This window comes from Passer domesticus, chromosome 16 (assembly GCF_036417665.1).
Source record: "Passer domesticus isolate bPasDom1 chromosome 16, bPasDom1.hap1, whole genome shotgun sequence".
Classification (NCBI taxonomy): Eukaryota; Metazoa; Chordata; class Aves; order Passeriformes; family Passeridae; genus Passer; species Passer domesticus.
This window is the reverse complement of record NC_087489.1, coordinates 278104-295767: the sequence shown is the minus strand read 5'-3', so window position 1 is coordinate 295767 and position 17664 is coordinate 278104. Positions and strand designations below refer to the sequence as shown.

General features: G+C 42.1%; 2 protein-coding genes across 3 annotated transcripts in view; both read left to right on the top strand.

The window, feature by feature from the left end:
• Nucleotides 1-3845: 3845 nt before the first annotated feature.
• Nucleotides 3846-15850, top strand: RBM12 (RNA binding motif protein 12). 2 transcript variants are annotated; one of them, XM_064391475.1, is made up of 3 exons: nucleotides 3846-3979; nucleotides 6691-6741; nucleotides 11223-15850. In XM_064391475.1, exon 3 carries the CDS (start codon nucleotides 11245-11247, stop codon nucleotides 13885-13887), a length of 2643 nt encoding a protein of 880 aa, XP_064247545.1. In that variant the 5' UTR covers nucleotides 3846-3979; nucleotides 6691-6741; nucleotides 11223-11244; the 3' UTR covers nucleotides 13888-15850. The 2 variants fall into 2 exon arrangements, with proteins under 2 accessions (XP_064247545.1, XP_064247544.1); XM_064391474.1 differs by having other exon boundaries at nucleotides 3922-3979; nucleotides 6659-6741.
• Nucleotides 3922-17664, top strand: part of CPNE1 (copine 1) — a 50882-nt gene continuing 37139 nt past the window's right edge. The window contains 2 exon segments of the mRNA XM_064391476.1: nucleotides 3922-3979; nucleotides 6659-6741. The gene's annotated coding sequence lies outside the window, so the exon portion shown is untranslated.

The window sequence follows — 17664 nt, the reverse complement described above, 5'->3', positions numbered from 1 at the left end:
CTGCCAAAGAAAAGCTACTCAATTACCCATTAATGGCCAGTGATTAACTATTGTTTCCCTGATGCTGGCCGCTTGCCAAGAAGACACCAGGACAGACCCTCCAAGGTAAAGAGAATAGCAGTGACATCAGAGCCAGTATGCAGATGAGAAATGCATTGCGCCCCAAATTTTTACAGTTTTTACAAGAAAAACCCCTAAGATCACGAGCCAACAAGTGACCTAAGTGACGTCTAAGGATGGGAGCGTAGTCCCGTACCTGCTTAGACCCTTTTTGCTTCTCACCCTAACCTGAAAAGATACTGATTAAAAAAGACACCCCGGGGTGTTAAACAAACAAGCCAGGAATCTGCGACTCTCCCGTGAGGACGGAATCCCCAGCTCTGCCTGCAGACCAGCGGACAAAGCTGCATCACCCTCCTTCTCTGTGCCACGCCTGGGAGCAGCGGCGGCGTGGGCGCGACCCGTCGATTTCTCCCCACCTGAGCTGATTCTTCTTAATAAAGGCATTAAAAAGGAGAAAGATCTCCTGCCCATTTATTTCATGGATGGCTCTGGTCATCTCAGGTAGGTATCTTGTCTGGGCCATCATCGCTTGGGTGTCACTGGGTACATGTTTCTGTGAATGCCCATCTCCTGTGCAGCCGAGGTTTCCTTCACATGTGAACGTGGTGGTGCCTCTCTGCCCATGTGCAGCGGTTTCACCATCCTGGGGAAGAATTTCTCCCCCACTTCTGTGTACTAGCCATTTATTTTATACATATATATTTGATACATCTTTTATTTCCACAAATTACTAACCACATTTTTAACAGAATTCAACCACCCTGACATCTGCTGTGGGGAGAACCCAGCAGGGCACCCAGCAGGCAATCCAGGAGGTTCATGGAATATACTGATGTCAATTTCCTTCTCCAAGTGGTAGAGGAGAAAATGAGGAGAGGTGCTATGCCACCATATTCTCACCAACAAGGACAGGCCAGTGGGGAATTGTTGTGTTTGTTATAAGTAAAAATGAAAATATGACCAATTATAATAAAAATATAAAAAGAATCTATTTCGCGACCATAATACAGTCCTGACAGCCAACAATCAAAGGGACAGCATAACACTCCCAGGAGATAAGCTGGGTGAATGTGGATATGGCCTCTGTCACACCAAGTCCCCCTCGTCCACACCGGCTGCTCCGAGGCAGCGATTCTTATACTCTTTAATTTGCCTGCGGCAGAGTCCCTTTGTTTCTTTCTGAGTTCTTCATATTCAAATTGGTTTCATTCTTCGGTTTGGGCTGCACAAAGCCTTCATCTGGGAATGGAATAATACACTTCCCCGATTCCCAGAATCTGGCATTCAGATGGAAGGTGTTGATGGCCCTGGTCCTCTCAGGTAGGTATCTTGTCTGGGCCATCATCACTTGGGCGTCACTGGGTGCAGGTCCTTGTGAATGCCCATCTCCTGTGCAGCTGAGGTTTCCTTCGCATGTAAATGTTGTGGTGCCTCTCTGCCCATGTGCCGCAATTTCGCCATCCTGAGGATAAAAATTCCTCCCTCTCCCTTCCCCTATGTACAGTAAGTTAGTTTTTAAATATATTGTAAAAATCATAGTCTTCTCTCTTAAAAGCTACAAGTCTGTTTTACCATGGTTGTACATCCATTCAGTTACCAGCAAGAAAGGATGCCACTTTTGTTTTCTGTCTGCTTATTATAAATTAGAGATGCTTTTATACATATTCCTTTTATATAATTCTATCTGCATGAATTACTGTCTTGGTTTGAAAAGACAGGAGCCTGTGAAGGAAGGCAAAAGCCTCCTGTGAAATGGAAAAGGTAAACCCCCTCCCTCCGAATTATCACAACTTCAGAATTAAAAGGGCTCTCAGGCAAAGATATGGGAATGGGAATAACAGTTCTTTACTAGGAAGAAAAAAAACTAAATAACAATGTAATTTAGCACAAGCAAAAAAAAAAAAACACTGGCAGAGTGAGAAAAACCTGACACCCTGAGAAGGGTGCCAAATGGTGGCTGCTCCTCCTGGAGCGGCGATCTGCAGAAGGGTGTAGATCCCTTCCGAAAATGCGGCGAAGGAGCAGCTGGGCCTTGGTTCCTGATTCCTCTGGGAAATCCAGCGAAGAAGGCTGTCTGTGGTCTCAGAAATGCTTGTTTTATGGTGGCAGGGATGCTTGGCTCCTCCCTCTGGGTGGAGCATCTCCCAGCCACAGTGAGTAATTCAATAGCCCATCAGCAAGAGATTATCTTCCTGGCAGTGTCATTGTTCTTGAAAGAGATAAGAAAAACTGCCTAACCCCCAACAGATGGCAAAAATAGAATACATGCTTATTTTACAAGCCAGGACAATTACTAACTATATCTCTAACATGTTGTACTATATAGTTTATTTAGTTGTTGTTTTGCACTGGGTGATTAAGGGTTTGCACTGACCAGTCTTTATATGGCACTGAATAGTTTGTTATATCATGTGGTTTGTTAACCCCTTCCCCTCTCACATGGTTCCTCCCTCTTCCACCCCTCTCCCCAATACTCTTGGTCCCTTGGCATGCTCCTAATGGTCCACACAGTAAGCCTCACAAGTATCTTCACCATACTTTTTTTGAACAACCAAAAGTAATGTGGTGACTCATCATGTTGCACAAAAGCTGAAAAGTCTTATTTTTCCTCTGACCTGGGGTATTCCAGCATTGTCCTTTTGTTATCCCACACTCTCCCAACTGCAGTGTGGCTGGTGCAGCTTGGGAAGTGCTATGGTGTCACAGAGTGAAGCCCTAAGCTGCAGATGCTCCTCGCGTGACCTAGGCAACCAGCTCTCCAGGGAAGCTGGCAAGCCTGGCTGCTGCCTCTGATGACTTCAATCACCTGTTTTCCTGGGTTATGTCAGGGTGCATGGTGACAGCCAACACTATCTATTGTCACTAGTGCTGTAGAAAGGTGAATTACTGGTTACTGCCTACACTTGCCTAGACAAGAAGAGATATTAGCTTGGCAGAACTGGTATTTTCAGGCCATCTATTATCATAAATACTAAATAGAATTCAAAATCTGAAAAAACTGGGGTAAATAGAGAGAAGATAAGCACCTGTGGGCTGTTGCATGGGAGGGGATGAGAGTACTAATGTAGAATTTGGGAGTAAAAAGAGGGGATATACAGGAAAACAAATGATGGAGTGGGGATTATTGTGCTGCTGAGCAGCTCCACGCTGGATCCCTCTGCCTCAGGAGGGCACAACCATGCCAATCTGTTGTTTTTCACCCCTTAAGAGAAACCAGGGCCAAAGTTAACTGAGTTGTTGAACTCCAACATTCACTGCAAAAACATCTGCAAAGGGAAGCAATTATTTATTTTTATCCGTTTCTTGCAGAGGACTAAACAGTAAACAAGTGGGGTTTTTTTTTTGTGGGGTTTTTTTTTTTTTTTTTTTCCCATTGGAAATGGCTGTGCTGCTGTGTCTCTGTCTGTTGAAACGCAGTGATGCAGAACCCAGAGGAGTCCGGGTATCCCTGAGCTCCAGGGCACTGCCTCGTCATCCGTGTTGTATTCAGTCAAACCAAGGACAAACACAGCACGAGGCATCGGCTCCCAGGAATCTTTCGTTTTTATTCTGCAACTTGGTCGTACGACAAGAGGTTAGAAACAGCCGCTCTCAGGGTTGTTTTCTTCGTAAGAAGTTCAATGCTCCGGCGGAGCCCCCATTCCCTCAGCAGCAGCTCCCAGCGGCCCCGCGATCGCTGCGCAGGCGCGGCCCTGGAGGCGGCACGGCTCCAGGGCCCCGGCCCCGCCCAGTCCGGCGCACGCGCCGTCCCCCCGCTCGCGACCCCGCCTTCCCTGCGCCGCCCGGCCTCCGCCCCCCAGCGGCGCCGCATCACGGCGGCCATTTTGTGCGGCTGCGGTCGGTGCGCGGGGCTCGGCGCGCCGCGGGCCCGGGCGGGTGGCTCCGTTCTAACCCTTTTTCCCGTACAGATCCCTCGGTAAGAGTGCGGCGGCGCCCGGGCAGGCCGGGCCGCCTGCCCAGTCCCGCGCTGCGGGCCCGCGGCGCGGCGGGGAGGGAGGCCGGGCGGGCGCGTCCCCGCGCACAAAGGGCCGGGCCGGGCGGCGCCTCCCGCCTGCGGCCTCGGGGCGCCGAGCGGGGCCGCTCCCGCCTCGCTGCGGCCGGGCACGCTGAGGCCCGCGGCTCGGGCCGGCCCCGGCCGCTCCTCCGTCCCTGGCTCCCGCTCGCCGCCCGCGCAGGCCGGCCCGCGGAGCTGCGCGGGCAGGTGAGTCTGTGCGGGCCGAACGCGGGAGCCGCGGGCCCGTCCGGCGGGGGCGGCCGAGTGACCTTGCGGCGGCGGCGGGGCCCGAGCCGGGGCACGGACCGCATGGCGGGGGTCGTGCCAGGGCCCGAGGCGGGGATTTGATGGGTCCGGAGCGGCGCCCGGCGGGCCGGCTGCGGTGGGGAGCTCTGCGGCCCTGTTGTCGGCGCGGGGCCCCGGCGTGTCTGGGTCCCGGGGGTGCTCAGGCGGGGCGGCTGCGCCTTGCCCCGCTCCGCCCCGGGGGACGAAGTGAGGCAAGCACTCCGCACTTCGCGGGGAGAATGGTCCCCGATGTCTGCGGCGCTGCCAGCGCTCGTCGGCGTACCCTATAAACACCAGCGGAGTTGCTGTTCAATAAAGTCTCTTCTGCTGGTAAAAATCAGGTCCCCTAAAAAATCCCCAAAACAACCAAACAGCAACAACCAACCAAACAAAATACCCCCCTCCCCGCCAAGATCTATAAACAAAAACCAAAAACTTATAGCCACCTTTGCCAGAAAAGAAAAAAACGAATTAGCGTTCAAATGAGCCCCGGAAATACACAGTGTAACTTTTCTTTCGAAAAAAACTTCATGGCTCTGGTTTTACTGACTCTTAAACTTGTTATTCTTAATGGTTTACTTCCCCACCTTGATCTGCTGGGGTTAGGTAGGCAAATCGGCTGGTTGTTTCCTTGGTGGATTCCTCTGGTTTAATAATTTGTTTTGTGTCCGGTGGATGCTGGATCTTTCTGTACAGTGGATAGGGTGTTGTGGAGTTTCTCCGGAGAACTCCCAGAGATGCAGTGCCAGCTCTATGTGGGAACACCTGTGCTCTAGCCGGTGCTTATCTAGTTAATGTGTTCTTGCTATTCCTTTGATGGGAAAGATTATTTTTGCCTATAGAAGGCATGAATGGTTCTCTTTAAAGTTGAGAGATATGACACTTGAAAAGTAGATGGTATTTGGTGAAGAAGTTAAATATAGCAGAGTGGAGTTTTGTACCTATTCTGAATACTGTTTTGTGTTGTCTTAGTCCACTGCAGCTCTTCAGCTTGTTTTCAGTGTTGTGAAGAGGAGTGTGGTTGCTATACTGGAAATCCATCTAATGATTTAGATTTTTCTTCTAAATGGGAAGTTCCTTGTGCATGAAAGATTTATCTGCTGCTTGAAGCAGGTGTGGTTTTGCATGAAACGGTTTTTCAGGTGATTGCATTTCTTTCTTTGTAAACTGCTGGTGACACTGCTATACGTGAAAGTATGTAGTTGAGTCCTTCTAATATCGGATTGCATGTTTCTCTTAAAGGTCTAATAAACAAAAGTCTTATTTTTCTAAATGCGTTTGTCATTTTAATATAAGTGTAGTTTTATCTTTCTCACTTGTAAGTCTGCCATTAATGTCCTGGAAGATATGTGAATAGTTATGTTTAATTCTCTCTGTTAGGGAGTTTGTGAAGGGTTTGTTAGTACTTTTTGCTCTAAGTTAACTTTGGTAATGATGCTTGTAATGGAAACCAGCTTGTTGGGATTATGTGAGAAGGAGGCAGTTATCTGTTCTTAGTGGGATTCATTCCTCAGTGGCTTTCCAGAGAATCACAGTCTTAGTGTGAGGTGGTCTGCCAGGTAATTAAAGAGCAAAGGTTTTTTCCATCCTATCTTTAAATACAGAGTACTTGTGTTGCCACTTAAAATGCTTGGCTTTTTTGTTGAGTTGTAAACCTGGGAAGATAATTTATATACAGGTTTGAAAAAAATGAGCATTTGATGAGGATTTGGGTAATGAAATGGCAGATTACAAATGAAACTAGAGTATCTTTTGGGAGTTCTTGCTGTGTGCTCTGTGGAGTTGACTGCATAGACATAGCTGTGAAATGTCACTTAGTTTTACCCAGCTAGTGTGACTTGAAGAATTCTTCAGGTGCAGCTATGAGGTAGTTTTCTTAGGCATGGCTTACTCTACCTTACTTTGTTCATGTAAATAGATGCACAGTTGGAGGAAGGAATAGTGTTATTGATGAAGCAAGGTTTGGTAAAATTCAGGGCTTTCAAGTATTTAACTCTTGTTCTTTGCCTTTCAAAGAGATTTTTTCCACCTATTGGTGATGGGAAATTTGAAAGACTCTTTAAATGCTTTCTGTCTCTTTCTGTATTCTTTGTGGAAGGCATATTTGGTCTTGAAACCATACAAAAGCTCTGCAATGCAACTGCCAGTAAGTCATATAGAAATAATGTATAGAAAATGTACCCTTATGATTCTTTTATGTTGCAGTGCCTTGTGGCGGTTGCAGGTTTGAAATTCTGTGTATACAGTTCTTTGTGGACTGTTACTGCTGTTGTGTTGCCTGCATTGATTTTTGCCTCCATTTATTCTCTATTGCAGTCTAAAAGTTGGTTTTAATTGGTTGCCCACAGGATTGGCTTGGCTTCTGCTACTTGTTAAGAAAAAAACATCTGTCTTTGCAGGTAAGAGCTTTTGAATTGAAGACTTCTTTATATTCATAATGAGTATATCCTAAGAAACACATGAAGCTTTTGGAATCTGTAAATTTGTGTCAAAAGACTTGAGTCACATAATCTGTAGCTTGTCTACTCACCACCGGTGATGGTGGTTTTGGCAGTTGTTTTTCTCGTAAACAGAATTTTCTGCAAAACTAATGTTTTGTTGTTTCATCAGTATGTGGTAGTCTGGAACACTCCTGTTTATTTTGCACTGCTGGAAAACGCAGTTACTTTGCTGCAAGCCACAGGTCTGTGTTTGTAACTGTTGGAGTGTAGAAGTGTACATCAGTTGGTTCTACTTAGGTTTTGCAGTACTTAAAGGGGTCAGATTGTTTTGAATTGGCTCTAGAATGACTATGACAGGTTGATTTTAGCCTTAAGTAAAAGACAAAACTGTAGTTTGCAGTTTTAACTTCTGTGAGACAGTCTCATACTTAATTCCTCTTACAGTACCAGTGTTTGTGCAGTTCTTAGTCTTCACTCAAGAATTGCCAGATATGTTTGTGTGTGCGTGTATGTGTATCATGTGGATATTGTACTTTAATACTCCACAGGGGCTAGGATGAATCTTCTGAACTTTTCTATTGCAAAATCCATGCATCTTAAAAGGCTAATCTGGTGTGCTTATGAATTTATATGTATGACCCAAATTATTATTATTTTACTAACGAGCACATTGATGAGATAAATAGTATTGTCATCTTTTACGCCTTTTTTTTTTCCAGTGTAACATCAACATTTTAAAAGATACTACTGTCAAGAAATGTTAAAATTCATCAAATGAGTTGAATCAGGTTGGTTGTCAGCAGCCTGTAAATCTCCAGCTTTGATCACAGCTTGCTGATGGGGATGGACTGTCCGTAGTACATCCCTAGGATGTTGTCTTTCCACAGATATACGAAACACACAAAATGGCAGTAAACCCCACTTTTGCCTTGAAGTACCTTTTTGTACTAGGAGAAAAGCAGGCAGCCTGAGAACTGACAGCCCAACAAAAAGCTTTCAGTGCCTGTTGAACTGGTGTGCAGCCTGTTTTGTGTCTGAAGTTAATGTTGCCTCTGCATGTGCTGGTCTTTGCAAGTGAACAATTAAATATCTGAGCAGGCTTTGCATTTTCATTACTTGGAAAATTTGAGCAAGTGGGTTATTGTCTCCTAAGTGCATTTCAGAAAAAATATGGTTTGTGAGTGTTTAGAACTTTAAAATTTGGCCCTTTGGTCCTTGAGATTTTTCTGTAAATAACACAACTGATGCTACTACTTTGTCTAAGTATCAACATTTTGAAAAAATGAAGCAGCTGTGTTACATGTTCCTTTGTCAAAAATATTTGATTGGTCAAGTCCTTAAAATTCTATTTATTCAGACCATGTTATTGTCAGGTCTTGCTTAATATTAAGCAAGCATTTGCTTAATACTCTGTATGGAATTAAGTACACTGAAGTCATTGCAGATAGGTATTTTAGTAAATATATGCCTATGCGGCTCTTTCGATTTTTTTGTCAATAGTGATTTAGTGGATCTGAATAGAGTACTTAGTAACAAGACTTCAAGTACTCTCTTAGAATTTATTATGAAGTTTTTATTATTGAATTTAATGCAAAACTGAAAGATTTGCGTTATCCCAGAAGTTATGTAAATGTTCAAATGTTTAAACTCTTCTGTGACTTTATCTGTTGATTTGTCCTCTGGGCTGAAATAATTTATAAATGCAGTTGTTCTGTTAAAGAATGTAAGGTGTTCCAAACCAGCAGGCCTTAGTACAAGGTCTTCCTACGCCTTCCCAAGTTGCCTTTGTTCAGCCAATGGCTATATCAAATTGTCATCCCTTTTGCATTAAGGAAATAGCTAAAAGTAATCTCCCACTTAACATAAGACGCTTCAAATGTCTCTAACTTCTGATACATAAAAATTTCTAAAACTAATTTCTATGTATAATAGGTAATAGAAGAAATCTAAACCTCCTGGCAAGATTTGCTTTTAGTAGTATTCCAGTTTTGAAATCATAGGTGCCAAGCCAGGGATACTTTTATACCGCTTGCTTGCCACAGGATCATCTAATTCAGAAGCAATCCTATAGCACAACATAAACCTTGAGTTTATAATATAGCTTCTTTAAAGGTGGCATAATTTTTATTCTAACTTTAATTTCAGAGATTCTCATCAATGCTAGGCAAATTTAAAATAAAACAACAGAATCATTATAAAACACTGTTTCTTAAAACAGTGCAAAAAGTCTTAGGTATGTTTTTAGATGTTTTTGATAGCATAGGTAGTCCTTACTTTGACTTGTGTTTTTTTGTCCTCGTAGGCAAGTTATTTTGTTGTTGGAAAATGATCGGGCAGTGAATTTTCAGATTAAATGTAAATCCACTGTAAGAGCTAAAATCAAGGATGTTGCTTCTGTTGCCTCAACATGGAAATGAGAAAGTTGCTTTCAAAAAAAATTGTCCCCAAAGCTTAGTACAGTATAAGCGTTAGTATAGTATCAGCCTTTCTGTTGCTGTCTTTCCTTGGTGGAATAGGGGTTTTCTTAGTGGTGTTTTTTCTTTTTTTAAAAATCTTATGTTAGAACTGCAAGTTCTAGTCTCTCTTTCAGGATGGTGCAGTAAGGAATCCAGTATTCATGCACAGTGATTAGAACCGCAGAGCTGACTTTGTGCAAATGGGCTTGTTTGCTGTTTCCTTGTGGGAGAAGGTCCTCCACTCTTTTCTGGTGTCTGGTGATAGTTGTGGGGCAATGCCCTGTTATACCCCAGGATGTTGCTTGAGTTCATTAGTGTGTTGAAGGATTTAGCTCTGGTGTGTTGGTCAACAGAACAAAGTACTTAAGGACTCATTTGAGTAGTCTGAGGTTCCTTTATGCAAACAAAAGGATTGTTGCTTCTTCACCTGTAGAAGAATTGTTACTTTTGTTTTCATTAAGTACTGGATTCAGCCTTATCTGATTAAATTGTGGCTTTACGTAGTCATTCAAGCCTTGTCTTCTCAAAAGTGTTTGGGTGACCTGGACAAGCAAATGGAGCCAACTTAGAGATTTGAGTGTATGTTGGGATATAGCTGATTTGCTGGGAGATGATTGATTATTGATTGTGGTTGGTCAGAGCTTTGATGCATGGCCAGGAGTCTTTGATGCATAGCTTTGTGGCATTGCATTGGACATCTGGTTAGACTTGCTCTTTAAGGTCTTTTCCAGCCTAAACAGTTCTCTGATTCGGTGATCTGGTTCATCCTTGATTTCAAATGCTGAGTTAACACTACTGTTATGTGACTTACAGAGCCTTGGAGATCTTCCATGCTGATAGTGAACGGGCTTGCACTTAGGAAGTCAAGAAATTTCAGATATTAAGTGGCTCAAGTGAAGCATGGTGCTGTTGCTGATGGTTTAGGATAAGAGACTGGCTTCTGAGATGTTGAATTGTGCTAATTGTGCTATATGTGTTATATAATATCATGCTTTCAGCCTTTGCTGAAGGTTTGCATAAGGGACAAGTGTCTAGTTTCCTCTTCAACTTCTGATATGAGCTCAGATTTCTGAGATCACAAGGTAACTGTTCAGATCTAGCTGTTCAGAATTGCCTTAAGCATCTGCTAATGCCAGCTGTGGAGATAAAATTCATTTACTTACGTCTGAGATGTAAGGGGTCATGCTAGGCAGAATATCTGCAACTTTTAAAGAATATTTGTTTTTGAAAATTGTAATGGTCATACATCTATCTAGATAGGCATAGTTGTTAATTTAGGTGAGGTCTCTATTGTCACAAATTATCTGGGGCTAGTTTATACTAGCATGCTTCAGGTTATCTGGACCTCTTGCCTTTGCTAAGGGAAAAAGCATCAGGTCAGTATAATACACATGCTCCCTGTCCAGATGTCTTGTGAGTCTCACAGTTGCTAGTTGTCCGTAATGGATTTTTGTTCTTTACCAACCCACTGTTATATTTCTGGTTGTCTTCACCTGGCAGGAGGTAAAATCCTTCCCCAAATTAAAGGGAACTGTTTGTTTCCCATAGCTGTACAGAATTTTTCAGCCACATTGTCAGGTACAGTGGATACCATGTCAGGGTTATGGTAAATTAATTTTGTTTTGTCTGGTGAAAATATTTCTTTTGCTTATATTTCATTAATTATTGAACTACTGATGTAATAGTTCTGATTTTTGATGTTACTTTGTTTTTTTTTTTTAACTGACACTTGTGGGTCTTAGTATAACAGCTATTTTGGAATTTCTAGTGCAAAATGTATACTGATTGTGTTGGTAAATGTTTAATACTTCAGTTTGTATGAAGTAAACAAACGCGAATAAGGAACTTGGAATATAAACACACTTAATCTTTGCAAGATGTTATTAGGTGTATATAAACAAATATAGTAGATGGTGTCTGTAGGTGATTGCATGGTGTCACGAACAGTAGTCTGACATAGCCGTTGCCTTTTCTCATCTGCAGGTGTGTGTTGTTTCAGCGCAGCATGGCTGTGGTCATCCGCTTGCAAGGTCTCCCGATTGTGGCGGGGACCATGGACATTCGCCACTTCTTCTCTGGATTGACCATTCCTGATGGGGGCGTGCATATTGTAGGGGGTGAACTGGGTGAGGCTTTCATCGTTTTTGCCACTGATGAAGATGCAAGGCTTGGTATGATGCGCACAGGTGGTACAATTAAAGGGTCAAAAGTAACGTTGTTGCTGAGCAGTAAAACTGAAATGCAGAACATGATTGAGCTCAGTCGTAGGCGTTTTGAAACTGCCAATCTAGATATGCCACCAGCAAATGCTAGCAGGTCGGGACCACCACCTAGTTCTGGAATGAGTGGAAGGGTTAACCTACCTACTACTGTACCTAACTTTAATAATCCTTCTCCTAGTGTAGTAACTGCTTCTACTACAGTGCATGAAAGCAATAAAAACATATCCACATTTTCTACTGCCAGTATTGGCACTGCACCTCCAAATCTTGGGAGTACCTTTGGTAGTCCAACATTTAGCTCATCTATACCTAGCACAGCATCCCCAATGAACACAGTACCTCCTCCACCAATCCCTCCTATCCCAGCTATGCCGTCTTTGCCACCAATGCCTTCTATTCCCCCTATACCTGTTCCACCTCCTGTACCCACGCTGCCTCCTGTTCCTCCAGTTCCTCCAATACCCCCTGTGCCCCCTGTACCTCCAATGACGCCTCTGCCTCCCATATCAGGAATGCCTCCTATGAATCCTCCACCTGTAGCACCCTTACCCACTGGAATGAATGGGTCTGGAGCAGCAGTGAATATGAACAGCGGCTTGAATCCATTGTTTATTGGTCCCATGAATCCTGTAAATCCTATCCAGATGAATTCTCAAGGTAGTGTCAAGCCAATTCCAATCAATCCAGATGATTTGTATGTCAGCGTTCATGGAATGCCCTTTACTGCAACAGAATCTGATGTGAAAGACTTTTTCCTTGGGCTCCGTGTGGATGCAGTCCATATGCTGAAGGATCATGTAGGTCGAAATAATGGAAATGGACTAGTTAAGTTTTTTTCTCCTCAAGATACATTTGAAGCACTGAAGCGAAACAGAATGCTGATGATTCAGCGCTATGTTGAAGTTAGCCCTGCAACAGAGAGACAGTGGGTAGCTGCTGGAGGCCACATAACTTTCAAGCAAACCATGGGTCCCTCTGGGCAGGCACATCCTCCTCCTCAGGCTCATCCTAGGTCCAAATCTCCCACTGGACAGAAAAGGTCGCGGTCAAGATCTCCCCATGAGCATGGTTTCTGTGTTTATTTGAAAGGTCTTCCCTTTGAATCTGAGAACAAACATGTGATAGATTTTTTTAAAAAGCTGGATATAGTTGAGGACAGCATTTATATAGCTTATGGACCTAATGGAAAGGCAATTGGAGAGGGGTTTGTTGAGTTTAGGAATGAAGCTGATTATAAAGCAGCTTTGTGTCATCATAAGCAGTACATAGGGAATCGCTTCATTCAGGTACATCCAATTACTAAAAAGGCAATGTTAGAAAAGATAGATATGATTCGTAAAAGATTGCAGAACTTCAGCTATGACCAGAGAGAAATTCTGATGAATGCTGAGGGAGAATCAGGCTTGCCAAAACTGTGTGCGCATATATCTAATATTCCATACAATATAACAAAAATTGAAATACTTCAGTTTCTAGAGGGACTGGCAGTAGAAGAAAACTCTGTACAAATTCTTCTTGATAATAATGGGCAAGGTTTAGGACAAGCACTGGTTCAGTTTAAAGCTGAAGATGATGCTCGTAAGGCAGAACGCTTGCACCGTAAAAAACTGAATGGAAGAGATGTTAATTTGCGTTTGATAACTGTAGAAGAAATGAGAGATATTGAGAGAAACCCAGCTGCTCCTCAAGGAAAAAAGATCCTGAAAATACCGATCCAGGGAAATGCAGCTGTGCCAGGAGCACAGGGCCCTGGTGGGGATGAGCATGCCTTCTTGGGGGGAAATGCTAAAGAACCAAATAATGGTCCTCCGTTTAATTTCCCTGGTAACTTCAGTGGGTCTGGCACATTTGGTCCCCCTTTACCACCACCTGGAATAGGTGGCTTTCCTGATTCTAGACCAGGAATACCCACAGTTGCAGCTAGTGGTTTACCTGGTGCAAGTATCGAAGTACCAGGTTTTGCAGGTGGTCCTGCTAATTTGAGTGGACCAGCAGGTTTTGCAGGGGGTCCTCAGACATTTGGTAATGGTCCTGGTAATTTAAGTGGGCCCCCTGCCTTTGGTGCTGGTCCTCCAGCAATTGCTAGCGGTCTTGGACATTTAAGTGGACCTCCAGGGTTTGGACCTGGACCAGGAAACATACATATTGGTGGACCCCCAGGTTTTGGAACAGGGTCTGGGAAGCCAGGGCCAACTGTTATTAAAGTGCAGAATATGCCCTTTACTGTTTCGGTGGATGAAATTTTGGATTTCTTTTATGGTTACCAAGTGATCCCTGGTTCAGTGTGCTTAAAATACAATGAAAAAGGCATGCCCACTGGAGAAGCAATGGTTGCATTTGAGTCTCGTGATGAAGCTATGGCAGCTGTTGTTGATTTAAATGACAGGCCTATAGGTTCCAGAAAAGTAAAACTTGTATTAGGGTAGCTGTTCATCAAGTAGTTGTAGAATAGATATTCATAGTGCTGTGAAAAATGCATCTGGATTGGTTTTTATAGTATTTCCAGGATAGAACCTGTGGATTGTTTAAATTGTAAAACAGATGGGTTTTGATAAGACAGAGCACTGGGTTAGCCATTACATGAGAAACACTGCAAGGAGAGAGGTGTGGTGGATTTTCCTCGTACAGGTATGTGGAGAAGCTGGACAGATTCTTATTCGTCATAAAAGTTTGGTAAACTCTTCTGGACACAGTGCTTATTGAGAAACTGAGATTGGTTTGACATAGTTTTGGATAAGGGAAATAGATGAAGTCAGCGAAGCTCTTCAGTGGTGTTCTTGTAAGCCATTGTAAATTAGATAGCTCTTTTTAGATTTGGTTAAAAGCTGGCTGAATTCGCTTTGTTCACAGGTCAAAGCTTTGTTTAAGGTCCTGATTTTATTCTGCAACTGAATGAATTCTCAGTGTACACAGATCAATTGTTTTGTGTATGTATCTTTATTTTTTCCAAAATTCTCACTGTATGAACAGTTGAATTATGCCCTTTGCTGATGTGTCTACCAAACTAATTCCTATGAGTATGAGCAGAATCTTTCTGTAAAATTCAAGCTGTTCTGTGTGGTATAACCTTTAGTTATTTATATATTGCAATTATAACTGTGCAGAATAAGACTTTTGCCACAAGTATAGCTAACCTCAAACATTAATCATATGAGTTTTATAGTACATTTAAAATGTTTTCAGTTGAAAATAATCATTATTGTTTAAGTAGCTTGATTTGTTAGGATTACACAAATCAGTTGAGAAAGGATCTTTGACACTAGTTGGATATTGGTGTTTCTCACGTCTCTTGAACTCCTCACATAGAGTCTCTGCTAAGAGAACCAAAGTGGTGATTAATAGTAGAAGATTGGAGTCCAGATAAAGTTCTAAATTAGGTTATAATGGAAGAAACTTCTATCTTCAGCAGCTCTGTTGTGAATTACTGCTGTGGGTGAATTCAGAGATAAAATTTATTTTTCTCCAAAACGTGAAAGTACTGAGTTTACTATATATTTTTGCAATAAAGTTGTACTGTTGTATTCAAAGTCTGTAAAGAGTTGCCATTTTCTTTGTTGTGGAGTGAAACCTTCCATGGAAAAACAGAGAAAAATGGAAAGGAAGTAATTACGTAAGTGAAAAGTAGAATTTTTTTGGTTCATCCTTGCTTGGCTTGTGATAAATTTTAAGACTTGGGCATTGCCTGAAAAAATCCTGCTATTCCCTGCAAATCATTGTACTTAAACATAGTAAACTTCAAACTGTTTTGGGTTTGTTTTTTTTTTGACCAAGAAAAACAGTGCTTTTTGGTGTTGCATACCATGGAACACTGAAGTGTACGGGCAGGCAAAATTGAGAGGTGCAAGTGGCAACAGTTTTATTCATGTGGTGTGTAGGAGAGATTTGCAAACCTGTGCAGCGCTGCGTCCTGAGAGGATTTCACAGTACAGGAATCCGTGGAAGGATTGTATAAAGGTGTACTTCAATAAAGAGGCGGTTGCATTACACAGATGCTTCTGTAATTCATTAGCATAATTTTGTTTTGACAGATTACTAGGTGGTCCCAACTTTGGAAAAGTCATGTGATTTGTATATACTGTTTAAAATTAAGCCTCCTGTTAATAAAACTGTCTGTCTCTGAAGCTTCATGTTATGCATTTCAACAGTCTTTGGGAGTAATGTTTCAACAGCAGATCTTTGTTTCTTTCTTTTTTTTTTTTCTCGACAGTCTGAAAGTACTCTTCCTGATGTCAGAAAGATGTGTGTGATTAGGAGTCAAGTCAGTTTATTTTAAAATTTTGCTCTTTGTTTTTTAAGCAACTTTTATTAAAGTTTCATACTATATTGGAGTTTTTTTGGGTGCTTGTTTCTTCATGTTTCACATTAGAATAAAATTACTGAAAAGGAAAACTTGGCTTCATTGTTCACAGAATTGATTGAAGATACTAGTGTGTGTTGACTCACCAAAACTGGTGATAGCTGCTTTTTCAAGTTCAAATGCGTCACAACAATGCTTGCCTTGTTGTGAAATGTAATTAAACTACAGATGTCTGGAGTTAGATACACAGTTCTGTGTTACTGTCTTTTGATTTCACATTGTGATCCTCTTGGTAATGGATCCAAGGCTTCTAGTGTTTGGCTTAGACACAGCATATGCTGTGAAACATGCTTGTGTGCCTGTTCCTTTGGACTTGCTAAAAGTGCAGGTTTGTTTTGGAAAGCTTTTTTCTGATTCTTGATTTTTGGGTATGGTCTAAAGATGTTTCAGTGCTTATCTGAAAAAAAAAAGCACAAACCAGAAAGCCCGTGGGGATTGGGAATGTTGACTTGGATGGAATGTTTAAATGGAGGATTTGGGGTGGGGCATGGGCTCTTTGTTTTGCCAAGCAGTTGATTCTCCTTTTAGCATAAATTACTTAGTAAAAATCCCCTCTTCCTTAAGAGTAGGCTCTTGGAAAAAAATAGGAAGTCATAGCATGCTTAGGTTTTCTGTATGTATAAGAAACAGTACATCAACTCAAATACTTGATCCTTTAAAACATAAACAAAAATTCAGTATCAAGGGTCAATAAAAACTGCTTACTGTAACAGTGTGGTTTCATGTTAGAAGTAGACTTAAACTGCATGCTATGCTAAATTATGAGCAATACCTGTAGACTGCATGTCTAGGGTTTATAAAATTGCTTACTTAGCACTTGTCTATATTCATTAGCAACCTTAAAAACGGGGTAGAACCTCTGAGGTCCCATCTCCAATGTAGAAAGTATGAAACTGCCATTGGATATAACACCCCAAGCTGACTATGCTAGTGAGAGGTAGCAATAGACAGAATCAGCTGATGGATGCTGCTCAAGTCCCCAGTTGTTTTGACCTTGATGCCTTGAGTGTCAGGAAGTTAACATCCTTGATGTCCCGATTTCTCCAAATAATGGCAAGAAGGTACTTGTGTTTATATAACTGGCTATGTTGATGTTTTTAGCAGTTCCTTTTGTGTGTCTAAGTACTACTGCTGGAAAAAAAAAAGTTGCAAAAGTAACATTTTACCACATGATTTGTTTTATGTATGGGTTTTCTATTTAGGGTGGGGAAAAAAGAATGTAATTAGTCAATGATAAAATTGTGACTTACATGAAAGAACTTCAGTGATTGGTTGATAGTGTGTGACTTTGTATTACCAAATTTCAAGCAGTTGCCCATTAATGTCACAGTCAGATTTTGTTTGCATTCTGTAATATCAGCATTAAAACCAGTTCTTTACCAATGAATTGTTGCTATGGTCTGAATGTAGTTTTATGAGATGTTTGAGGCTTTGTAGGTTTAAAGAAACCTGAAGGACGCTTTATTTTAAGTAGTATTCTTTTCGTAGCATGTACTATTTTCCTTAAATGTCTGTGCTCTGAATTTGTGTTGAGTGGAGAGAGAGATCTATGCAAAAATGAAGACTGTAGTTGTGTAGCAGATGACATTGAAGGTCTGCCTTCTAAAAATACGTGTGCTGCTGAGTTCCACATTGCTCATGCTGTCCCCTAAAGTCATTGCCTCTACTCGGTGAAATCAGCAGCTTGTTTTGCTGAGAGTATTTTGGAGTGCTGAAGACTGTAGACTCTGCAAAAGAGTATGTTTCCAGTTTCTAGGCACACCAGTGCTGCAGTAATGTAAATAATGATTGTGGTTTCTTTATTTTGTTTCTCAGTCTTCTGCTGTAGTGGTTCCTAAGTTGCTGC